At 43.1% G+C, this 26,350-nt stretch overlaps 1 protein-coding gene across 10 annotated transcripts; it reads right to left on the reverse strand.

The window, feature by feature from the left end:
• Positions 1-3,157: 3,157 nt before the first annotated feature.
• LOC136420429 (protein Wnt-6-like) lies at positions 3,158-25,325 on the reverse strand. Of its 10 annotated transcripts, none has more exons than XM_066407349.1 (6): positions 25,018-25,325; positions 16,383-16,633; positions 15,952-15,990; positions 11,637-11,746; positions 10,867-11,028; positions 3,158-5,407 (listed from the first exon to the last, which is right to left on the reverse strand). In XM_066407349.1, exons 1-6 carry the CDS (start codon positions 25,044-25,046, stop codon positions 4,946-4,948), a joined length of 1,053 nt encoding a protein of 350 aa, XP_066263446.1. In that variant the 5' UTR covers positions 25,047-25,325; the 3' UTR covers positions 3,158-4,945. The 10 variants fall into 10 exon arrangements, with proteins under 10 accessions (XP_066263446.1, XP_066263448.1, XP_066263443.1 ...); XM_066407351.1 differs by having other exon boundaries at positions 16,383-16,603; positions 25,018-25,324; XM_066407346.1 differs by lacking the exon at positions 25,018-25,325 and adding an exon at positions 18,317-19,013 and having other exon boundaries at positions 16,383-16,690.
• Between the last annotated feature and the right edge of the window lie 1,025 nt (positions 25,326-26,350).

Raw genomic sequence — 26,350 nt, forward strand, 5'->3', positions numbered from 1 at the left:
TGACCTGCCAGACCGAGGGTTCCATTTAGCCATTGTGTGGCGGGGTTGGCTCCGAATATCGTAGTCATGGCAACACTATGTTGACTGACAGGCCGGTTACAGATGACGTATCACTTGTTATCTCCATCTTCTACTCGAGACAATCAAAGATCGTCCAGGTTTTTTTTTTAATCAAACATTGTTTCCACAGTGACTCTTCAGTGAAGTCTTCACTCACTCACTCACTCAGTCAGTCACTCAGTCAGTCAGTCACTCATTCAGTCAGTCACTCACTCACTCACTCAGTCACTCACTCCTTCACTCAAGTTGCATCATGATGTTTGTGTGGATTTGCTCCGAAAAAGCTATCGAGGTCTAATATATCAAAAGACTTCGAACACTGTTGCTGTATTAAGGGGTGGGTTGGCTGCAGTTCAGTTCACCTCCGCAAGGATCAAAAGTCGATATGTCTAAGTCTTATTTCTAATTATTTCTGAACCCTAATCTCAAACATATCTTCTGTCTTTCATAATTTCCAAGTGTACTCTACTATAAATTTTGGAGCGTCGCTTTGTGGCCATTAACATAAATATAAATCCCAAAAGGTGAAAAACTATTTATCTGCATGTGAGGCCAAATATTGAAATGCATACTTTGGATTTCAGTCCCTTTGAGTTTGGCTGGCTGCTTTTAATAAACTTTGATACAGAAATTAAGAAATAGATAAATACAGGATAAATTCACAAGGATCGCTAAAATCATGGCCTGTTTAGTTGTGATCTATTAAACCTTAGTACGTCACATGAATTTACGTTACTAATACAATTCATCAACGTACCATTGTACCAATAGTTGATCTGTAGATCTGTCGGTGGCAATGACAATATCCAAAGGGCAAAAGCAGTATAATTGGCCAATAATCCTACTTTTGCCCTTTGGATACTGTCATTGCCACCGATAGATCTACTTGGAGATTACCAATAGTAGAAGTTTACAATTGGTGAACTGTGTTATTTATTCAGCTATTGTGTATTATCATAATCTCACTAATCATTTGATATGATTAGTGAGATTCAAAAAAGACAATCTGTAGCGTTTGTAGACTTGTCAGTTGGCAGGCAGGCACAAATGATCTCCAAGCAGATGTTAAGGTGTCGTGAAGAATTGTTAAGTTCGGATGGCTTTTCTCAATCCCAATATCTGCTTGGAGATAAATGCACGTACATAAATCATATAATGGAACAGTTGTATCCATTGTTTTCCCTTTGTCTTGTGACAAGAGCCCCACCCTACACACCACCGTGCAAGTTTCCTGTCGTTCCGTAGTCTGGATGCCAGACTGGTCCACACAGTCAGACTCATCGGCTAAAGGGCCAACATGCCCCCAAGGAAATCTACAACAGAGCCGATGAGTTAAACGGTTGATAGATACTAGTTTTATAGAGATCGGTGGTCTGGCATCCAGGCTAGTCCTTCTTCACTGTCCAAGCAGAGGTTCGGTTCCGGCTGATTTTTAACTTGTTTTGGGGCGTTTTTGTCGGTCGGTCCCATTTCCAATCCGGGGCCCGGCCGGACTGTTTGCGAAAACAAAAAATAATCTAAAAAGCAAGAAAATGTACAATATGGTTAGGAGTAGTTTTTCTACGTTTTATGTCTTTTGTTATCTTTTATCAATGAGGTCTGATAGGGATTCTTGCTTTTGTATAATATTTTTTGTTCCCACATGCTGCCCGGCCGGGCCCCGGATTGGAAATAGGACCGAAGCATAAGCCTGGATGCCAGACCTCCAAGCTCTAAAATATCTATCACCACACGATATATATACCTTTTAGATATTAGGAGTCTGGTGTCCAGGCTACGCGGCTGTCTGAAACGGCGGGCGGTGTCGGGAGGCAGACAGACAGCCAGCCCGGAGCGATGCCCTCGTCACTTCCCTCCCAAACAAAACTCGTTTGTTGTTGCGGTGGCGCTCGGCTGACATCGGGGACCTCTCGGCCATCACTCATGGGGACCCGAGGCCCGGCCCTTGACGTGCATTGTTCGCGCTCGTTGGCGCCTTTTGTTCGAGTGGAACAACACTGGGGGCACGGTTAATAAGTCGGCACGATTTACGTCTCTGGAAACACGCCTCATCGCAAATTCACTTGATCCCGACATACCGGGCACTGAGGGAAAAAGTCGTCTGACACATGGTCCCGGCAGGCTTTGCGAAGTCAGAGACTCCACTAGATTTTTCTTAGGGGGGTATGGATCGGAGAATTCGGCAAAAAGGGGCCAGGGGTCAATAATTGGCCAGGACAGTCAGTTAACATCGCGCTTGACCAATGAAACCCTACGGTGTCGGCAAAATTGTTTTCCTTACAGCCAGCATAGTTGGTATAATAGCATGATAGAGACGTTTTGCCCATCCTTCCGTCCACACCATGAGACATTTCTTAGCCAGAAGACCATTCACTGAAGACAAATAGAATAGACAAACGATCAGTTTAACTGTTGGCTATATTCTTTTGCGCTAATCAATTTAACAGTTCACCACCATGAGGTAGTGGTGCAGTTCGATGAATATTGATAGTTGAAAGACAGGACATAATGTTTGAACAGCCACCTGTTGTGAAGACCGCCATCACCATACCATGTCCCATATGTTCTCTTGTCTTGGACGTCAAGTGAAACTCTTGTCGTCTGGGTAATTTTTTTCATCCGACTCACAGACATACTGGACAATTCAGTCGCACCATTTTAAGAGTACGTATATCCAAGTACTAGAGAAACTCACTTGAAAGTTTTCTGCGCATGCGTCGGTAGTAGTCATTCTGGATCAAAGTTAAACTGTAATTTGCCAACACATGTTGTAATTACAGGTTTGCGTAGCAAAACCTTTCTTGGATCCGTTGGCATGTGTGGTGGCCGCCATCTTGATTTTGTGACGTCGCAGGGTAGCCATGGCATTTCATTGGGAGGGGTGCTTTTTGGGGTCGCTAGCGTTCTCTCTATTCAAATCGGCACACAACTATCACACATTCAACTCAAATAAAAAGAAAAAAAATTAAAACCAATTCAGATTCATAAAAAGACCCCGTAATCGCTAAACTAACATAGCAAACCTGAAGTATATTTTGCACAAATCTAGTTGAGCAAATACTAAGGAAATGACCAAATAGGACGAAACGACAAACAATTCGTTGTATAAAAGGTTTTATTACCTTGCAAGTTGATAGATAATCTCTTTGAAATATACGATCATAACGAGTCATTTTGGTGATTCATTGCAACGTGGACACGGACACATTATTTACAGCTCTTCTCAATAAAAAAAAACACGAAAAAAAGCAGGAACGACGAATAGAGAAATGATTAGATACGTTTTTACATCTTCTCTTTTTGAGCGGTAACGTCTCGGAACGGACGTGCCCTAATTTATGCTAATATATGCTGAAGGTATACAGACATTTTCTCCACCCTCCGTTGTCAACAGCTAATTTCTCTCTAGGCCAGAACAGTATTTATTTATTACATTTCAAGCAACGAGTAAAGTATACTGCGCATTTACAACGATGAGAAATAACACTCAGCTGTATTAACAAAAATAAATATCAATTTACATAACTCAGAAGCTTGCTTCTTCCTCTTACTTGTCTTTATTATACATGCGAGACAGAAGCTGTCCTCATGAATAAATTATGATAATTAGGTACATCGGAAGGAACTACAATGTTGCAAAGTAACATCGAAATAAAGGGTCTGTAACGAAGGAGGTTCCCTTTTTTCGGACCTCCTTGCTGTGACCAAGAGAGAATCTACAAGAAGATTTTACATCAATGAATTCATAGTCGACAAAACGTATATTCAACAGTTCCTTCAATATCATATGGACATCCGGAATTCTACGGGGAGGGGCAGTGATTTCCGGTAAAATGATAGATTTGAATGTTCTCTATTTCATCTCGTAATACAATTACAGCTATTGTACGATGATTCGGTGCACTCAGAAAGTGCTGGTCGGTTCAACATTTATGACAGTCGCTGCAAGACGCGACTGTCATAAATGTAGGATGACATCATTTGGAAATTTTTTTTTTAGATGAAAATTTTGCGTTTGTACCGGAAATTCATAATGATAACCGAATTTCACCAGTGTCAAGAATAGGGGCGAAGGAAATGTACAATTTCCATCAAAAATACCACCATCCTACCAAGGTGATATCTTCGTACTGGCTCATGACATTAAAAACAACATAGCTAACAGATTACCGACTTGAACTGGGCGTTAGTAGTACATGGGCAGCTGCTAAACCACGTTTGTGTAGTTTCGTTGAATATTATCATAACGTGCTTATCAACATAGTAACTACCGGATTGGTATGTTGTATAGAGTCTTGCTCGGCTAGAGAAAAACACCTCTTTTCCTCAAAGAATTTCCTTTCGTGAAATGGTAATTGACGAATCATTGACGAAACAGGAAAGTTGATACATCATTGTGATAGTGGCTTGTAAACATTCGAGCCTAAATCTACGTATGGCTTGATAGTTGTGTTGTCAATGAATACAACTGCTTGTGGCAAAGGGTTGTCTTTTTTCACGACCGGTTTTATGGAACATCGCTATGGAGTTCACCAAAGCTACCTGTCTAGAATTGCAAGTTGGGTCGTGTGCTAGAGCTTTTAGTGGTACATTTCAAGACGATTCGAAATTTGAATCATCACAAGATTCTTTGAAAGGAAACCATTGAGTAAAAAGACGGTGTTTTTATCATGGTCAGACAAACATTAAGGTTGGTCGATCTCACTTCGCTTTAAGAACCAAGATGGGATGATCCTCAGGATCCATCTGAAGATCACTGAAGACAGTCCTCGATCCCATCCTGGGAAGCGTTGTCAGCTACACTCTTACGTTGGTAGTCAGAAGTGGACAGCAGATTTGAGAATACTTATGATATAATCCATGGGGAGGGAACGTCTTGTCTCGCTCATAAACACTCGTGCACAGTTTTGACGGCCGTGCATTTGGAGCACTTGACTACACAGCACCAGTGGAAACGACACTTGCAGTTCTCCTCCACAACAACTTGTCTCTCCTTGTACCCTCTCCCGCAACACAACAAGTCACAGCCGCCTATCCCCATGGACGTGGCGTTACAAGCACGTCCTTTGGTCCCTTGCGACCCTGTTTTTCTGTTCCTTTTGCAAAAATTAGGCGACTCGTTTGTGTACACGAGATCCTCCGCCGTAGGGGCTTTGATAGTGTCTCCGACTGGGATGAGATATTTGCCGTTGTTGGATCCCATGACTTGGAACGCACCGTTGAATCGTTCCTTTAGCCGGACCCCGACCTCCCGGAATATCGGCATCTTTTTCCAACACGTCTTTACTGCGCATGATCCGGACAGTCCGTGGCACTTGCACTCCGTCCGCATAAAGTTCTTTACAGCCTGGGAACGAGAGTAGAAAAAATATTAAGTTTACAGGATATGAACAAACTGCACATTGTTTTCTCGTTTGTGATATTTCCAAGTAATTCTGTCTGCTGGGGTTCAATAATCAATGGTAACCGTGTCGCATTTATAAAGTAACATATATGCAAATATAAGTGGCGAACTTTTTCGATCCGCCATGTTTTTGCGCTCGAAATGCATCACGGTCTTACAATGGTGCATTATGGGTCACAGCTGTAGATCTACCTGCAGCTAGCGGGATCGCGTAATTTTGCTACTCTCCAAGCAAATGTTTGGCTCTGGCTTGTTTTTTTCGTTTTTAAGTCGTTTTTATCTGGCTTTCTATTTTATCAGGTTCTCTTTTTGTCCGCTGAAAAAGACGCCCAAAACAAACTGAAGCCTTACCTCTTATGGAGACTATAATTTTGTGAGGCCGGCCACGTAACTGACAAACATACTTCTGCATGTCTACCTGTCTGTTCATTTTACATCTCGATTGATGTATACAGTCATTGATACATGTTTCAACTTTCTCCAGTCTCCTGGGCACCCAGGAGTCAAGACCAAACATTTCCTTGTGCCATGCCAAATCAAACGTTCTTTTTTCCCGAAATTCCCTCGCATTCTCCTCGCTCGACAACCCCTCCGGTGATCTGACATTTTCAGTGTCCCTGCTTTCAGGACGGTGGTCACGCTCCCCACAGGGGGTGTCTACGTTACACGTAATGGACTGGCGACTGACAGAAGCTGTTTAAAGAGTTAACCAGCTGAGGCGAAAGGAGAAGAATGGTAATCACTTTCATGTTAGCCCTCCTGAAAGAAAGGTTCAGTAACAAAAGTTGACACAGTGTACCCTATACATAACCTTCTCATCGCGTTTGCACAGAACATTGTTGCTATTATTGCTTTGGTAAAGAGTACTACCAACGAGATTCTACCCACAACTTTCCTTGGCTGTATTCAGCAACAAAAGATGACACAGTGTACCCTATACATAACCTTCTACGTCGCGTTTGCACAGATCATTGTTGCTATTATTGCTTTGGTGGGCAAAGTAAAGAGTAATGCCAACGAGATTCTACCCACAACTTTCCTTAGCTGTATTCAGCAACAAAAGATGACACAGTGTACCCTATACATAACCTTCTACGTCGCGTTTTCACGGAACATTGTTGTCATTGTTGCATTGGTAGGCAAAGTAAAAAAAAATCATGCCAAGAAGATCCCACCGACAACTTTTCTTAGCTGTTTCTAACTTTGGTTCCATATTCATATTCATCCGAAGTACAGTCAGTAGGTACCTATATGAGTAATGAGGCTATTGTAGTGCCTTATAACGGACCCATAACGGTCTCGAAGAACCTCTTCGATCACGGGACCCCCATATTACGTCCCTTCCGATGCACCAATGCAGCTCCAACAAGGTTGCCCTTCCCCAGATTCGAACCGGTGTCTCCCAGTTACGAACTAATTGACTGACCAGGAGCTCAACTGTGAGGCTGCTACCAATTGAGCTACATGGACTTAAAATTTCACTATGGTGATGGAAATTTTCAAATGGCTCCTCTCATGCTATAGATCCATAAAATGACCACATATCAGAAACCAGTAAGATACTAAGAGGGAAAAAAACGCCCCCCTCCCCCGTTGATCGAAGATGTACCAGGCGCAAAGCCTGCTGGGATAGCAGCAGCTGTTGTTCGGTCCCAGCTGTGTTGGAGAGGATGGGACCGTTGTGCAAGTGACGGAAACAGACTGGCACACGGTTAATAAGAATGACAAAAGACTGAAGATTACAGCAGCCAGGCATGGGAAAGTTTGTTAGTCACGGCTTTTGATAATTAGTCACTTGCACCTGTCGTAAGGCTGGGACTAGGTCTCATGGGACCGCCCCCTCCCCAAGGATCCTTTCAAATGATAGACATTGTTTTTGCTTTGGTGCGGTTGGAGTTCTGTTTCAATGAGCTATTGAAAAACGATTTGCGCATTGACTTTTTCAACGTATGGCACCTCAATTGGACGAGATTGTTTGGAGAATTTTTCGGTCGTTTTTTTCTGTTCCGTAGCGGATGGTTTGAAGCACCTGTCCATCAAATCCGTGTGCAATGGCTGGGTACGTCTAGCCTCCCTAGGAGGCTCTCTGGGGCCTTTTGGGGGCTTATGATACACTTTTACTGATGACTTCTTTTTGTACTGGGTCGTTTGTGCAGCCAATCCGTAACCCTTTGGCTTGGTTACGGAATGGCTGCACAAACGACCCAATAAGTCATCAGTAAAAGTGTATCATAAGCCCCCCCCCCCCAAAAAAAAGGGCCCCAGAGAGCCTGCTAGGGAGGCTAGGGTACGTCTGACTTTCGAGACTTCAGAGATATGCATATAAAAAGAGTATCAGTGGTGAGCCTAAACTTAAGATTGACATTTTCCGTCGCATATTTATCAAATCCGTCTGATCTTTCATTTGTTCCTTACTTTATTTCTCAGACGAAGACAAGGTCACTGACCCGGCAAGTCATGCATGGAAACAAAGGCCTCAAAATTATCCGGGTTTTGCCTTTGAAAAAGAAGCAGCTCCATTAAATAATTGCACAAAACAGCAAGACAATCGCCTAGATCTTTCTAAATGTCAAATACGGAAGACCACAGGGACAGGGACGTCACCGCTCAGCCAAGGCCCTCCACCCCATCTATTGTACACGATGAGCTTCTAATCAGGCTTATCTATTTGATACCTACTTATATCAGACAATGTCGCATTTTGTGTCCTGACCTTTGAACGTCAACGGTTGGATTTATGTGCGATCTGAGTGTATGCTAGGAATGCCTTTCTTCCCGATCTACATGTATAGAGCTGCCTTAGGCAGTACGAATACCGAGAAACCCTGAGAGTTAGCGCGGGTCTACCTTGTATTATGATTTGATATCGCTGGATTAAACGATAATGATGCCATTTGTTGTCTAGATGCCACCTACGCAGTTTGTACGGTAAACGGACTAGCTAGCATAGCCTGCTATCCAAACCTATTATAGCTCCCGAGTCTCCTCCGCAAATAGAAGTACATGTATATATTAAACAGGTTTGGATGCCAGGCTATAGCCAGCAACGGTTCCAGCGATTTTGGTATGGGGAAAAGGAACACCTCAATCGATCAACCAAAATTGCAAAAACATATAAAAAACGCCAATACGCATCTTACTAGATAGTATCTTCTACTCCAGCTTTGCACGATATTACTACCAGTACTTTTTCTATAAATGACTGATTTCTAACATAAATGCGTACACTGTTATAGACGATAATGCTGTCTTAGATAATGATTAATTTCGCTACTGCATTAAACTAAAGCTGTCAAATAGATGCTGAGAAATTTCTTAGGATCTAAACGTAAACATAAGGTTACTATCTCGTTTCAATTGTTTGTACATGTACACTTTATACATACGAAGACAATCCAAATTCCCAGCGCTTTTATGTTAAATTTGCCGCTAAACCTATCCCTTATTGAAGTAGGAGTTCATCTGTAACTGTAGTTTATCAAGTCTAAAACAAGGGGTACTTGTGTCATTCTCAATGTGTTTTTAAGTAACTACTAGCAGTATCTCAAACATAGAGAAATGTTGACTTGTCACAAATTTGAATTGTGGAATCTTTATTTTGCTTCTTCTCTTTTCTGCACTGTTAGCTCTTGGTAAATACAGATTGAATGTGGCGTAAGTAACGGTAAACACGTCAAGTCGCGGTCCTTTCTTGTGGTACAAAAATCCTCGACCTTTTGCGGTACTTTGTAGCTCCTGTTTTCTTTTCTCTCGCTCCGTTCTTACGTTTTACATCGCGTACGGCCGCTAGTCGGTTTCCTAGGTAACGCCGGAGCCAGAGTCGCCCGTTGGCGTCTTCTCTATTGTCCCATCAGGCCACGCGGTTAGGCCAACCATTCTCGTCTCCATGGCAACCATCGAACCTACTGTACTGGCGCGGCGTCACTACGTCATACACGTCACTATAATCATAGGCTTTTTTCATTCAAATAGTCTATTTTTAGTCGCTGCACTAAATTTAGCGAAATGTCACGGGGAGCGCCTTTCTGGATAAAAGGCAGGAAGAGGCTTTTATTTCCCGGGTGGAATTTATATGGGAAACCGCTAACTGGGGAGGGAAGTTGTAAAGGAAAAAGTGCGTCTGGCATGGCGTCAGTGTTTGCACTGACGTAAATGTGCAAATACGGGAACTATACGAACAACACACGCGACTACAATGGTAGACAGAAAGAACACAAGAGTTCCGGGTCTCGTGCACTGTTTTTGAGATTTCACAAAAGTATTTGACCTATAAAAACTGTCAAAAGTTGCTTGTGTGAATATAACCGGTACAATTTGCATCACAGAAAAAAGTGGGTCACTACCTGCATCAAGTAAAGCTTTTTCTGCTGTAGAACACTTCATTTTGCCTTGCTTTACTTTGCGTTGCTTGGAAACACATTTTGGGGAAACGATTCGAAGATCCTTACTAAACAATTAGCTGTTCATGAACTTCCCGTGGTAAAGATATTGTTCTTATTTTTGAATACTAGAAATCCACCTTGTTCGCATCTTAACAACTAACTAGTTTGCTAGCTTCTAACCAGATTATATCTAAACATGATTAAGCTCTTTTCAGGCTCTATGAGATCTATGACTTCCGAACGCTTATCTAATAATGCTGATCATTGGCTAGGATTATCCAGGAGATTTGACAAGTTGATCATCTTAAAAGATACCTCTACCTTCCATCCTTCCGGCCAGTTCAATACGAAGAATTTCTTGCCTGTAGTTTTCAGGACTCCATTATCCATTATCTGTGTGTAAGTGGGGACGCTGTCAGGTCACTTGGCTTCAAACACTACCGCACCTACCCAACAACTGACTCTGATGTTATCTGCCCGTGTTTGAAAGCATATCTGAACACCGCGGCCCTTTTGTTCTTCCGGGCAAGTAGACATGTCCTCTCTTAAGTAAAGATAAGGCCCCATCTAAAGCACGAAGATTTTTTACAGTACTAGTTTTGCTGGCACCTGTGGGCGCCGCCATGTTGTTTGTTTGTTTCTACCGCCATGTTGTCCCTTTTTTATGAAGGTATTGTTGTGATTAAGCACCAAGATTTTTACAGGTTTACGATAGCAAAACCTATGCTATTTTTGCTGGCTCCTATGGATGCCGCCATGTTGTTTGTGTGTTTGTTTCTACCGCCATGTAGTGTTTGTTTCTTTGTTTCCTTGTGTTGTTGTGATTTTGTCGGAAGCAAATTCACAACGATGTCAGTTGAGTTACATGATGTGATGATATGATGATGATGAAGTTTTTTGTGATTGACTTTTGGCGTTAATGTTTGAATTTACAATGTAAACCCGTGCGTTGCAGTATTGCCAGACTTTCGATGCTTTACTTATTTTATAGCATTGCATATGAATATGTTGTGAACTCACCAGTCTTCCGGCCTCGTTGTTGTGTAGCGTCAGGAGCGTTCTGATGTCGGACCTGTGCCTGGTCTGGGCGTCCATGAACTCACGTGACTTTGTGTAGCCGAAGTCGATGTCGTCCCCGCAGCCCCCCCACTCCCAGCTTCCGTCCGGGCTCTCCCCCTTCATCTGGTAGGTTCAACATTCAACATGTCTTTATTGTACGCCAAACTATAGTTTACAGGTTTGCGTTTGTTGGATCCTTTGGCATGTGTGGTGGCCGCCATCTTGATATTGTGACGTCGCAGGGTAGCCATACCATTTCATTGAGAGGGGTGTTTTTGTGGTCGCTAGCATTCTTTTTATTTCTAACAAATCGGCACACAACTATCACACATTCAACTCAAATAAAAAGAAAACTTCAATACCAATTTATATCAATAAAAAGATCCCGTAATCGCTAAACTAACATAGCAAACCTGAAGTATATGTAGCACAAATACTTAACTCTAGTTACTCAACCAAGCAACTGGATAAAATTTTTAAACAGTCAGAAGTTTCACACAGCATCCGGCATCGATTATTGGTTTGACGTAGTTCACAACTGACAACGGAATTAAAAACCAATGTTTGAGCCTGGCAGTCGACATGCAAATTATCTTATACATATCTAAAACCCAATAAATATGCGAGTAATAGATAATGTTATTTCACGAGACATGTTGTTAAAATCCACATCTATGGCACAGTGACCATACTGGTTTAACAAACATCTATCTAAATGTTGGCCCATGTACCTGGTAGTCGCAGCCGCACTGCAGCAACTCGCCCATGCTGCAGGATTGCGTCACGGCAAACGTCACGCCTGCTGACGTCACGGCGTACACGAACGCCGTCTCACGTATATCTGCAGAACATCAGACAGGATAGAATGATGCAAGATGTTGGAAGGACATCTGAAACATCTGATATTTTCATATTGTAATCCAGTGGTATAGATTGACTCAAAAATTAATTTTTTAATTTCCTGGATGACAAATATTCACAAACGTATCAGACAGGTAGACTCATCACGTCTGGGCATCTTTTTCATTCAGTGGGGATTTGTTTATTTGTTTATTTGAGTTGTATCATAACGTGAAATGGAGGGCAAAACAGGTGCATGCGCACCTTTACAAGTTGCCCTCCCACACACTGAAAACAACATTCTCATAATAAAGGTGCTGCCGTTGGGAAACCGTCGAGAGAGCAAAGATTGGTCGTATCTCTTAACGCTTTTCAATGTTCTTTTAGTGAGCAAGATATTACAAAGATGTCTCAATGATGTTTTAATAATCTCAATGAACAGTGATTTTAGGTTGCCATGTGGTCTCATTCCTTGGGACTCAAACTCACCAACTTAACCAAAAACAGGACGACGAGTCACTAAGTAGGGGTGTGAGAAGGGGAACACTCAAGGTTGAAAAACATCAACACTGGAACAAAACGCTTCTTGTTACGGGCAAACAGACACGAGGACAATGCAACTGACAACTCAGCTTCCCTTCCTCCCGTAATGAAATAGAGCCAGTCTTCTCGTGCATAACACACGTTACAGTCGTGTTCTTCTGCTATATCTGCATAGCCTCTACCAGGCTCCAGACGTGGCTAGAGAGAGTCGTGGGACGATGGGAGGTTGTTAATCTCCGAGCAGATTTCCACGGTGCTAAAATCGAACAAGCAAGCCAGAGAAGCTCCAGTCAGCCAGGGAAGTTGTCAGGCACCCGGTTGCTATAAAAACTCCTTCTGCCAGTTTCATACGGTCTTTACAACCGTTGGGTCTGCTTGGAGACGAGGAAATTGTATCTATCGGCTGGCCAACTCCTCTATTTGGCCGATTTCTACTCTTTCCAGCCACGTCTGTAGCCTCGTTGAGGCATTCTGATATCTACGTAACCACATTTATAGCTCTGTCGCATTTACAAGTATAGCTGCCGAATGAAAGACTTTGTTTTGAGAAGAAATCGTTCATGATATGGCGGTAAGAATGCCCTATATACTCGCCCACAAAAACAGGTCATACGTTCCTACTTCTGCTGGATACGTCATTGTGGTTTACAATGGGAACAAAGACCCTGGATTAACTCTCATGTTAATCCTATAGACATGTTAATCTTACAGATACTCCTCCTCTTTAACACATCTCACAATGCAGAAGCCAGACCCTGAAATCATCTCATAAGAAAAGCAAGGGTGGCTTATATGATAGCATTCCAGATTTGTCTGAACAATGCGTATTGCCCGCGGCAGTAGAACACTACCACCCGTGGGGAGAGACATATTTGTTTTAATCACAGATGACCTTTATGTCACTACCGATTTAGGTAGGTGAGACAAACATGCTGAAAAATACCCCCAACTCGTACACACTTTATAACCAATATGTGGAGTCGCGAGTAGACTTTTATATCGTTTTCAGTACACTAAAGAAGAACTACAATGTCTTCCATCTTAAATTTAATATTGCTTGCAGAGTATCTTTATTTTTGATATTGATAAGTCATTACTTGAACATGCGCAATATGAATATTCAATCAAATATTGTCTTGAAAAATGAATACGTTTTGCAGTACACAAAATGATACCGCAAACGACGAAAACGTGATTAAGAGATTTTACGCTCGAAAAGACAATTTTCAAAAACGAGACGGTTACGAATGTCTAGTCTCTACCAGACTAACTACGCCGGCCATTAGGAGAATATTTGCCAGGGTTTCACTTGCAGGCGAAATGTGATCTTCACCATGGACTGACTCTACTGGCTAATTAGTCCTTTTTTTTTTTACCGAATTCTACGATTCATACGCCCGTACTGAGAGGGCCTGGTGGAGGCTAACGAATGTCGGTGAAGTCAGATTTGTCGGTTCTTTGTTGTGGCACTGATAGTATCATATCTAAACCAGTACCCATCCCTCCCAGCCTAGCGATAACAATAACAGGTATAATGTGACATTCAGTGCACGAATTCAGCCGTGTCATTTTTCAAATCGACCTGACATGAACTTAGTCGATTCCTTTTGCTCTCAAACGTTTCTTTCACACGGTCAATTTTCTCTCTCATCAATTGTAGCAGTGCGACAGAGCGTTTAGCTGAATACCACACTACCTGTCGTTTGTTATACTTTTTTCCGAGGTTTTTGTTTGAAATAAAATGATCTAAACTCACGCAAGGTTGACATATTTGCCGAGGATATGCATGATGTGGTGAAATGAAGTCGTCAGAGTTAATTTGCCAGAAAGTTACGATATTAATATGTCGGGTTGGTTTAGCTGAATACCAGACTACCTGTCGTGTGTTATAAGATTTTCCCGAGACTTTTGTTTTGGAATATTGTCTATTGAAAAGTAATCAAAACGCATACAAGGTTGCCGTGTTTCCCGAGGATGTGTAGTGAAATGAGGATGTCAGAGTTCACTACAAAGTTACCATGTTAATGTCGGGTTGGTTTAGCTGAATACCACAATATCTGTCGTTAACCTTTTCCTAGCCTTTTTTACAAGGCTTTGTTTTAAAATATTGTTGATTGAAAAGTAATCTAAACCCACACAAGGTTGACATATTTGCCGAGGTTGCGTTGTGAAATTGAGATGTCAGAGTTTGCTGCAAAGTTACTATATTAATGTCGGGACGGTTTAGCTGAATACCACACTACCTGTCGTTTGTTCGACGTTTTTTCCGAGGTTTTTGTTTTAAATAAAGTGATTTAAACGCACGCAAGGTTGACATAGTTGCCAAAGTCGTTGAGTGAAATGAAGATGTCAGAGTTTGTTACAAAGTTACCATATTAATCGGGTCGGTTTAGCTGAATACCACAATACCTGTCGTTTGTTCGACGTTTTTTCCGAGGTTTTTGTTTTGGATAAAGTGACCTAAACGCACGCAATTTCGTCACAATTCCCGAGGTTGCATGGTGAAATGAAGATGTCAGAGTTTGCTACAAAGTTACCATATTGATGTCGGCTTGGATTGACCTTTGGTAACACATGAGTGCGTCTGTGGGGCGAGCCGCGGCTGTCACAACAGGCCCGGGCACCGGGGCAGGGTGCACACAACCTGGCATCCGACATGGAATTCGCTCCGGGCCTTTTTCTTCCCTCTGCCAACCGAGCCATGCTTGGGTTCTCCCGCCGGCACCAAACACACAAACACACCGTGTTGTGGATGCCCACCCACGGGCTCCTGCACCCAAGTTTACTTTACTCTCTCACTCGTCCTTCTGGCCAGATTTCCCGAAAAAGAACTCATACAGGTGACAGATGTCATGTCGTCCAGATAGGAGCCGCCATTTTGAATTCCCATGGGGCACTGGTTCATTATTCCCAAGTACTAGAAGCTGATGTCTTGTAATAGTGTCCAATTTAGGGATGTTACAAGGTAATTCCACACTTAGATAAAAAATAAGGCACTTCCTCTGCACGGTCCATTCACATCTCCGACTATAAACCACGTCAAGAAGCCACTGTATATTTTACACTGTTACAAAAAGCATCTAAACACACAACAAACACACACAGGTATGTAATTAATAGTTAAGTGACAAAGTGGGTTAAAAGGCTTATGTGGCTAATTACGGACAGTAGCTAATGTGGCTACACGCAATTATACACCATGTGTTAATGTGTCAAAAAGGTAAGTGCGTGTTTTGAGAAGTCGCCGAAAACATATCAACACCACAGTGCTAATGGCACGAACTTCATGCATGTTGGGCAAGAATTTGAAGAAGTCACCAGTAGAGTTATGGATACACGCAACAGAAATGTGTTGTCCATCAAGAATCTGCTAAAAGACCAATAAGGACACGACTTAAATACTTCCCTGAGGAGCAGACTGTACAGCACTTAAGATGGCCAGGAAATTTGGTTCTTCCTTCCTTCCATATATCACTAAGATATTAGATTCGTACTGAACGAAACGACACAGACTATTTGTGTTAAACACTCAAACTGTTGTGCTAATCTGCAAGCTATATATAGGCTATCTTTGGAAGATTGGTAGCAATATTTTAAGTATTTTTGTTCGTCTGACAAGCCCAGGGGGAACACGGATTAGATATAAAAAGGAAGTTTAAAAACCTTGCAAATTTCGCCACCAATCGTTCCCTCTTCCGCGGTCTGAAAAAGATTGGGAAAAAAACAGAATATATCCATAACTCCACTGGCCCTGAAACCGCACGTCTGGGATATCATTCCTAACTAACATCACAAGTGGGTCGTCAAGAGTTTGGGGGTGTACAGACTTCTCAAAACACAACCTACACAGCATCTATGTGAAGAAGAAAAAAAGCACAGCCTAATGTCTGCCTGGTAAGGCAACAAATTCACTCATTTATTAGAGGAAGTTTTATCCTACTCTCCAATTGCAAGCAGAGGTTGGTGTTGAAGATTATGACCTTTTATCATATTGGTGGAGAGTGCCGACAGAAAACGGGGCATATGATAAAAAGGTCACAATCTTCTCCACCAACCTCTGCTTGGAGAGTAGATTTATTATCCTTCAATCTCACCTTGCGTAAGAATTCTCCCGAAGAATTTATCAGCAGTAGAACAGTTCCATCTTCTCTCCTTAAACTGAAACTGGCACTCCCCCGTTCCCAGCTTGGCGCCTTTGACGACTTCTTGCACGATCTCGGGCTCCTTGCGGCAGATCTCCGCCTGCTTGCCGATGAGCCGGCGGGTCTTTCGGCAGATCGACCGGTGGTCCAGAACGAGCGGGCTGCCCACCGCCCTGTGGGAAATTTGGTTCAAGGTTTCGGCCCTACAGTCAGTGGGTGGCGAGAAGGGGAGACGGGAAGCACTCACTAAGTGCAAGGGGCTTCCATGTAGAACATGCAAAAAAATCACAAAGGGATTCTCTTATATACTACACTACAACAACGGAGGTACACTACAACCACACACACTACGCTGTGTCATGGCACAAGTCGATGGTCTCAACCAACGACAATAACGTCGACGGCACAAAATCTCTATATCAAACAACGCTAAGAAATAACAAATTCTACACCTTATGCATCACACCACAACAAACATGGACATCTTTAGACCAGTCAAGAACGTTCGGAGAAGCACCCGTTGCGAGTGAAACATAATTTGTCGGGTACGCTAGCACATGGCCCCGCGGCATATGGCTAGGTCTCAGACATTGGTCGACATATCTAAAACACAGTGAGAACACTGTCGTCCGCACGCGTGCTTACACTCTACAGAACTTTGCGGAGCCACTTACTGCGAGATTTGGACCCACAGGACGAGAAAGTGTATGCCTTCACATAGGCGCATGCTGTCCCTGGGAGCTGCCCGGTAGCGGCGTGCTGCTGACTGACGTACGAGGATAGGAGAGTCTGTTCTCGCGGCTGAATGGACCCCCCACCCGGCAATCCACCTCCAAATCCACCCGGAACGAAGCGACCTCGCACCCAGGTAAACACTCCTGTTGTCTCCGCCCGTAAACAAGAAGAACAACATATCCTTTCCTAATCCCCATCATTAAGTTACTGAATTTCACATTAGCACGATTGTTGTCTCAACACCAATTTTCTCGTTAACGCGTTTCGTCCCAAACAAAGACGGGAGAGAGGTTCAAAACGCCGTGCGAATAATCCGGAGCCTTCGGTAAAGGAGACCTCCTTTCTGGGCCGTGTTTTAAAGCCTGCAAAGCTATCAGAACAACCCCGAGGGCTCGTTTTGATAAGGGCTGCTATCTTTTTGGTCTTTACGAGGCATTAACCAATCGTTTCCCCATGGGTCTCCAACATGAATATTCTAACGACGGGACAATGGTAAAGAGAGAGGGCAACCGAATGCGATCCTCAAGTGACAAAAGTGGTGCACGAAATTTTCCGCAAACACTTCTCATCACTATCTCTGTTATGATCTTACAAGATATGTCGACAAGACAAGACCTTGTTGTCAGGGACTATCCCTATGTTGTTTTACAAGGGATAAGTATTCTCGGGACTTAACGTGATTTTTGTCACTCGTTACAAGCCTGCCATTTCCTAACGCTGCCCCATATGCCGAGTATTCTGGCGTGTATCTGTGAGAATATGTATAAGGCTAGGGGAGCTGTGGCTTTAGTTTCTCGGTAGTCTTTGGGTAGACAAGGCCGTGGTTTCTCGTTAGGTGAGCCGGTGTCCTGGCGAATAAACGCTTCCATTGTACTTTAGCCACTGCACACAGATAGCTCGGAGCGAAGTAACATCAGACAAAAGTTATTATCTGAATATGGCCACGGGCTGAAAAGCAGGACACCAATATGTAGAGTGTCTAGAAAAACTGTACAACTTTGCAAGGTGGACAGACAGATCAGCCCCCCTCCCTACGATTGTACAAACACGCCAGGGACGGGCGTCGCTACGTACTACCCCCGGGACCGCTGACAGGGAACCTCGTGCAACAATTAAGGCTGTACGAGCTAATTACGCAGGGATCTACTCACCACCATAGGCCGATAATGCTCGTCGGACAGAGCAGATAGAAGAAGAACACGGTGAACACGAGCTGGGTAGGGGCCATGATTGCACCGGCACTCCCTCGGCAGTCTGGGCGGTCGCCCGGGCGCTTCCCGCCGACGCTTCACGCTACGTCTCCCGGCACAAACGCTCGCGATTCGGGCCCAGATCGGCAGGTCCCGTGTAGCTCATCTATTGACATGGCCACTTGAAGTTTGTTTGGAGTATAATCAATATGAACAAATTAAGTAGACGTGATTGGTCCATCGGGTCTGAATGCGCAACGACGTGTCAATCACTTTGTGAGTCTTTACGTCATCAAGGCGGACTACTTGGCCGACAGAATTGAACTTAAAGCGTGTTCTCAGTTTTAGAGCGGGAACGGTTTGGCTCCTAATAGATTTCCTGTGACCAATTCATCGTTAAGTATTAGAATTCACAAAGGACATCGCGAGGCTCCAGACATCAATCTATTAAGCTGGTGTTCAATGCCGGAGTGACAATTGGTCGAGACGGTTAGGCGGAGTTTTCGGTCGAATCGTCGGCGGGAGACACGACTTAAGGCGGAGCATGTTGCGCGGACAATACCGCTGGAAAGGGCAGCCCTTACGGCGTGTTAGCAGCCATTGAGCCATTGACAAGCATTAACAGACGGAGGTGACGCTAAGAACTGAAGGCACACAGCTCTTTTTCAGCTTTCTCCCACGGTCCTGACCGCTTTGTCCAGCTAAAGAACGCCCTGTGCTATTGCAGTGTTGTACCCGCTGTCCACTACAGTGTGTCGGACATTATTGCGATAAGCAGGGGGCAAACTTGACCTTTGCCCTTGAGGTCCTGCCATATTGAAGAACAAACATGGCGACCCTGACGTCATGTCAGCGAATCAAAGTGCCAAACAGACCGAGATCTAACGAATACTGACGAGCTGAGTTCACAAAAGAATAGCTCTAAATGGCTGAAGAGTCATTCTCTAATGTGACAAGACATAAATTAGCTACACCTTTTCTACTAGCTGTTTTATGGATCTTCAATGACAGGCCTATAAAGCCAACTTACAACTAAAATGTTACATATAACTAAGATCAGATCTTATAATTCTCTGTAATAACAACTGGATGTTACATCTTTTTTTTTACAAAATGTAAAGATTTGCATTTTCAACTTTGCATTTCTACGTTTTGATGGAGGTGGGCGGTGCTATGGTATTAGTCTATTTACATTAGGCGCGTGAAACTAAAAGATTACCATGTAGCTTTTTTTGTGCCGCTATTGATCACTTTTCATAAGAAATCCGCATGCAAATGTGGTAAACAGTGGCATCGAATGACAATTTCATAAAGGTTACACCAACTAGAATATATCCAATTTTCAAGCCTCATAAAATGCTCTGGGTGCCTTTAAATGCATGGCACAAACAGTTAACTCAATAGACATTAGATGAACATCTATCATTTCAGTACTGATGAAGTTCCAAAATAAGTGAAAGAAAACTGTATATAAAAATAAACTCCATAAACTAAAAAGCATCGTTGGTTTTGTTGATCTACGAATTTGTATGTGAACAATCAAATTGTGTGCTGTTCGAGGTCCGGACAGGAGGGAAATATGCCAATAAAAACATCAAAAGTTACAACCACTTGTGAGAAAGAGTGGCGTCTCTTTTGTGTTCTAAAGTCTGTATAGTGTAACGGAGACTGTAACGGAAAAGCAAATAGGATCGGTTACCATGGCGACGACATGATAAATCGTTCACGCACCACTAAAAAATACACCCAGACAAGCATCACTGAAACAAATTCTGGTCCTCGATTGGAGTCCCTTCCGAAAGACGGGTGCAGCCCCAACCGAGGTGTCCTGACCCCGGGACTTGAACCGGGGCCTTCAAGTTACCAACTAACTATTGGGACCAGGAGATCAATTTGAAGCTGTTACCAGTAGAACCACAGGGACATGCCCTCGTCTATTGGAGAACTATCAAGTATTACTCGTTCTACTCGCCTTGCAAAGACCATGACTCGAAGTTTGGATAAGCCATGTTTGCCCTGGTCGCGTGCGTTTATTTTCCCAAGCTCTCAAAACCCTTCAAATCAAACACGGCGGAAACAAACCCTCGACGATGTTTGCAGACACGGTTCCTCCCCATAGAGTGGTGGATGTTTCCCGCCCTTTTCCGTGGCCGGGGAACAAAAGGCATACAGAGGTACTGTATACAGTCCTGGTCTTTCTATGCCTCTCGCAGAAGGTCTCATTCATGAGTTTTTTTCGCCCCGTAGGCTTACATGTTATAATGCGTGTTTTACATGGGCGCGTTCGTAATGAAGCTATAGAAAATGCACCAATGTTATTCATTTTATATTGAGAACATTTACCCTAGATCATGTAAAAAAATTGCCTACAGTTTCACTACACTACATATCTTTTTATAGCAATTACAAACACACCCAAAAAGACACCGGCTGAAGAGCGCACGACCGCACCACCTACAATGTCGGGCTGTGCACGTCCGACCTCGCGCGCGGCTGCCGAACTTTACCTGTTAATTTCTTCAGTTACAAACAAGCTTTATCAGTTAGACGCTTGAGATCAGTTGGGCTGGCTAAAAGGGAATTTCTAACCGATATAAGCACACGTTCATACAGCCGTTCATTTTTGGGGTACGGATTATTTCCCACTCGGAGTAATACAGGAATGAGACCAGAAGGAAGTCTAGCAATGCACTTATTTTACAGACCGAGCACGCACTGCAGTCTTTGTGTTTACCTTTTATTGTGTTACGTTCGTGGCGGGGGAAAATGTATATCAAAACAACAAAACTGAAACACTTTCACTAATATATGACACACAACAAAGAGTCAGCACTCTGAAAGCTACATGCTATTCATATCTGGTGGGTAGGTCATCATAAAAGGCGCATGCGTCGGTAGAAAAGTTATCTGACGTGTTTCTAGATTGCGCATCTGCGTAGCCATGGCAACGCTGCATCGTCCGCGAGAGCAAGATGTTTCAGACAGTTGAACAATGCACTCAATGCGATGTTTTGATGCTTCTTTTTTCTTACAGGGGATCTAAGCCTCAAATTGAAAAGCCTGCTACACTACGCTAAATATACCCCAAAGTCAAGGCGTGTGGGTGTGGGTGACCCAGTGTACGGAAAGGGGTGGTATGACGCAGTGCGCTTTTTTGAGGATGTAGGAATAAAAGGGCAAAAAAATATCTGTAGCTGATGACGTAGACTTTCTGACGTAATGAACATTTTTGGCGACGCCTCAACGAGGAGGCACTCTTCTCACAAGCTAGGAGAGGTATTCAACAAAAGACTTAACGATGTCTATAGCGTAGAGGGGAAACCTACAACGAACAAGGGGAATGCCGTGACTGCTGCCTCAACTGTAGCCAAACCAATTATGTTTGAGGATTCAGGGAAGTATTATTAGCAGACAAAATCAGAACACCCTCCTCTGGAGCTGAATTCCCATCATACAAGCTAATGATCACCAATGTCATTGTTGTTCGACCTCGATACGTTCATAAGCAAGTTATAAAGGTGTCCAACTAATCTCTAAGCAGATGTTGGGGGATTACAGATACATTGTAACTGTTGGCCTAACATTAGGGTGCACACATGTTGAAGCCGGTCAGCATCTGCTATTTTACGCCAAATGACAGTTACTGAAGCAAATGGATAAAATTTTGAAATAACTGTTTCAACATTTATCCAGCTTGAGTAACTGTCATTTGGCGTATCTTATTACCTGGATGTCTAACCTTCATCAACGTATCTGCTATTTTGTCCAATGAAAGTAGTGAAAAACACCTCCCATGATGACGTCACGAGTATAGGCATGCGCATTAGATAATTGTCCGAATATTAGAAGTGAACAGGAAGAGCTATATTAGATGACGTAACGCCTAACCGAAATTAACCTCTGTGGCTATTCTTTTTTGTGCTCTAAAGACTCTAAGGCCTATTGCTTTCACATCAAAAGCTTAACCATGAAAGGGGTGGTGTCTTAGAACCAGCCTATCTCTCATAGTCCCACTGCTAAATGACCCATGGTGACTAAATGCGTTTTTATCTATTTTCAAAGCTTAGCAAAGTTCTCTTTGGTTTATCTTTTCAACCTGTCTAAGACACAACCATGAAGTTTTCATCATGATTCGTTTTACCTTAATTTTTGCGATAAGTTCACCTGTTCGAATTTCCTGATTTTTTTCACGTGTTGTTACATTTGAAATGAAATGATTTTATTTGGTATAGAACATGCGGGCAAACACACCCGAATTCCGTCCTATGACATAGTCTATGCATCACAACCACATAAAACAACGACTTGCAGTCCACTAATATTGCAGCGATATGATTAAAACATAACGAAAAACGATTGCGCTGTTAAAATTTATACTTTTGTCTCATTAAAAAGCCGTATTGGAGAAAGAAATTACTGAGCCTCTTAGTACGTCTGGCTGAACCAGAATTTGGAGTTCTCTAGCTCATCATCCAAAACTCTGAATTAAGTCTGATGCTATTGACAGGATCATCCTGTCAAGAGTAGAAACAATGCACTGCTGACAGGATCATCCTGTCAGCAGTGAAGAGTTTTCAGGATCATCCTGTCAATACCGACTTCCCTGAATCTGACCGTTTTCAAACTATCCAGTTGCTTGACTTACTGCTATCTTGTGTATTTCTCGAACTCTTCAGTTCAGTACGTGAAGCTATGCCGCATCATCTCTATTATATATTGGTGTCTGGAAGTGAGTGAAAAGTTCGCAGTCACACATTTTTAGGTCATTCACCTTTTCCAGTCTTCAACAACAACCGCCAAAAGAGCAGTTCTTCACACAGTCATTCCTGTGATTACTGGTATTGTCCCACATGAAGTCGTGTCCCTTTGCCCAACAAGAGGCCTTTGAAAAGACTCCACAGTTTCCATATTTTCACCATTACGTGTATAGAAAGCGCGAGGGTGTAATGATAGACTTTACCTCTAGCCGGCAACACTAATGCAAGGGTACGTATCCTAGCTACATTGTTGAACGGTGTCCCTAACACACACCTCTCAAATAAACGCTACCCTAGGCTGTATCTCTGCGATCAGTTCCCATGCGTTTTCAAAGGAGCGCTTAAACAAGTCTCATTTATACATGGTTCATCCGCTTTTATAGAAATTATCCACTTATGATGGTGAGCATGATAACAAGCTAAACGGTCTCCATTGTACATGTGTTGTCCCCAAATGCTGGGACGCAATGCCGAAAACTGTGGGACTTCACACGCACACCTGTCGCAAAATACCTGCCGTAAGTCGTTAAGTCGTAAGATGATGGCAATGATTATGGGGGGGGGGGGGTATTTTTGGCGGTCCATATTTTTGGCATGATCACAGAGTGAGGCCCCGAGGTACAGATCTTGTGATAACATAGCGGACTGTAGTTACACACAGAACAACCATGGCTGCAACTACCACAGCGTAATTCTCCTCTTCGCCAGACAGCTGCAAACACTTATGCTACTATACCAGTAATACACATTATCAACAACTATCGGATCAAGTGCACTAATAAGTTTACAAATGTATTTGAATTAAACTCTATTTACAACAAAGAACAAGAAAGAAACATTCGTTTAACAAGATGCTTCTATGCGCCAGTGTACACAATATGTAATTCTTCAAGCTTGCAATCTTCATGTTGAAAATCGAAGAATTACTTATGACATAATGACATAACACATAATACTAGTACCTGCTTTCTATGTTACTGAGTTATATATACTCGTGTAAAATACCGTACCTAGCTGGGATAGTCGCAAAGCTTGGCAATAAGTTAACTATGTGTGTTGTTGTTGTTGTTTCCTTGTTAAAAACACCGATGACAATCGAGAAGGTCTAAAAATAGTTTGTTGTCATGTTGTTGTTTGTGCTTGGAGGGAGGCAATGACCATTGGCGCGAGGTGGGGGTATTTACGGTTTGGGTCGGGGCGACGGTTTTAGAATACAGGTCCCATAACACCCCACAGGCATTCTTAGCGAATTCCTTGTATTGTCTTGTCGTTTTGTGTGTGTGTGTACATGTGTGCTTGGTTCAAGTTTCGGCAACAAAGCTAGTACAGACCCTCTGGACAAGCGATAGACCAACTCAGCTGAAAAAAAGTACGACCTCCCCGTTTTTTTTGCTGTGTTTCTGAAATTTCGATAAAGCCATCGCGGAAAGAATTTTGTTTTCCGTTCCTTGAGAACCATACCTGGGACCTTGCCACGTGTTTCGGCATAATTTGGGAGCCGAACCCATGACCCCAAAACACCCGGGAGGGATCCTTCTCCGACATTCTTGCCACAACTAGTGCAGTGAGTTTGCGATCAACAGCCCGAAAGGGGGTTGATCTAGATCCTTGAGATATCCTATGGCTATGATCACGATATAATGTACACTACAAAGTACGTACTGGTAACCTTGCGGCATCGACCAACGAATGGAGAGGATCGACTTTTTTGAAACAATGTTGAACTTTTAATAACATAAAACCTGGCCTTAAGATACGATTCACGTCAAATTTTGATTTGTCAAAAAGTACCCTTGTTGTAAACAAGCCGTCTGACTCCCAGTCACAAATTGTGTGAACATGCTTGGAGTGCGAGGTAAATAAGAGAGAAATAAGAAAGAAGAAGTGCATAGGAGACGAACTTACAGTAAGATGACTGCCAGAACGATGTCCATGGCTAAACTTTTCACGCGTCCGGCTCTACAGTGTTCTGAGGAAAAGTGAACAACACGTCGTCCTGCCAGCCAGAGAGCGGGGTTCCCAACTGCTGTCGCGTACACGACATGGTCAAAACTGCCTCCCCGGGTAATTACAGACGCCGTCGTGTCCGGAAGTTCGCGGCCAGCCCGCCCCGTGCGAGGTTTCCCGCGTTTTCTGCTGGCATTCTCAGGGGACCGGCTGAGGGGAGGGGGGCGTCGGTTTGGGTCCCAGACGTGTTTTACATGACTGATGATGACTCGGGTCGTGACGTCATAGATACCGACACCAGATAGGACCCCAGCCCCGGAAGCAAGGCCGATTTCAACACGTCCCACGGCACAGGAAACTCACCTTGGACAGACACCATTGTCAGACGACAGGTAGTCATTTTCCCGCCATTTCCCGCCATTTTTCCTATTGCTTGCATGGCACATGGCCGCCATGTTGACCAAGACCTTCCAATGTTGCCAACAAATAAAGAACTTAGATATAACTTTTATCCCACGCAAACGTCATATCAAAATATACAAACAGGGGTATGCAACTCTTCAACAACAGGACCAAGAAACAGGGTAGCAAATCATTTCATTACTTGAGGATCGTTAGCAGATTGATACGCGAAATGGTTGTAGTTGGGATCAAGCATAATGATGCGCTGAAGTAGAAAAATGACTTGTCGAGATCTCTTTGTTTTGTTGACCTTCAGTTTACTATAGATCTCTTCCACTTGCCGCACAATGTCTATACTAGGAGGCTTTCTTTACTGAAAGATAAACGAAACTCGACCAAGTTTACTACTTTTTCAAGCATGTCGGATGATCTTCAATTTGATCTTTGAAAAATAACCGTCAATTTACTTAGGTCTAGATTCTCGTAATGTCACGCGAGAAGTTCAGGGAACTGACAACACCTCCGTGGCAACTGCTATTCGCAGCGCTAAAACTTCGCCTCTTGTACCAACATTTGTGTTACGTTTTCTTAAGGCTCTTTATAGAAGTCTGTATTGTCATCTCCAAAACCTTCGCGGTAAAAATGCTCTCTTTTCACTCCATTGTACCTCTATAGAATACGTTCAATTTCTTGTCCACAAAGAAAGTGCTTGAACTGTACAAAATCAACTTAAAAACACTAGGTGGACATAGGCAGTGCCGTCTGCGATAGTAAACTTTGACTTTTCTCCTAGTAATCCCACCACTGCAAACAAAACCGAGCGGTGAGCTTTCTTGTCTGAATGCTTCTGACAAGTCAATGGACTCTTCTCTGCTGTAGAATTGTTCTT

This window comes from Branchiostoma lanceolatum, chromosome 15 (genome assembly GCF_035083965.1).
Source record: "Branchiostoma lanceolatum isolate klBraLanc5 chromosome 15, klBraLanc5.hap2, whole genome shotgun sequence".
Classification (NCBI taxonomy): Eukaryota; Metazoa; Chordata; class Leptocardii; order Amphioxiformes; family Branchiostomatidae; genus Branchiostoma; species Branchiostoma lanceolatum.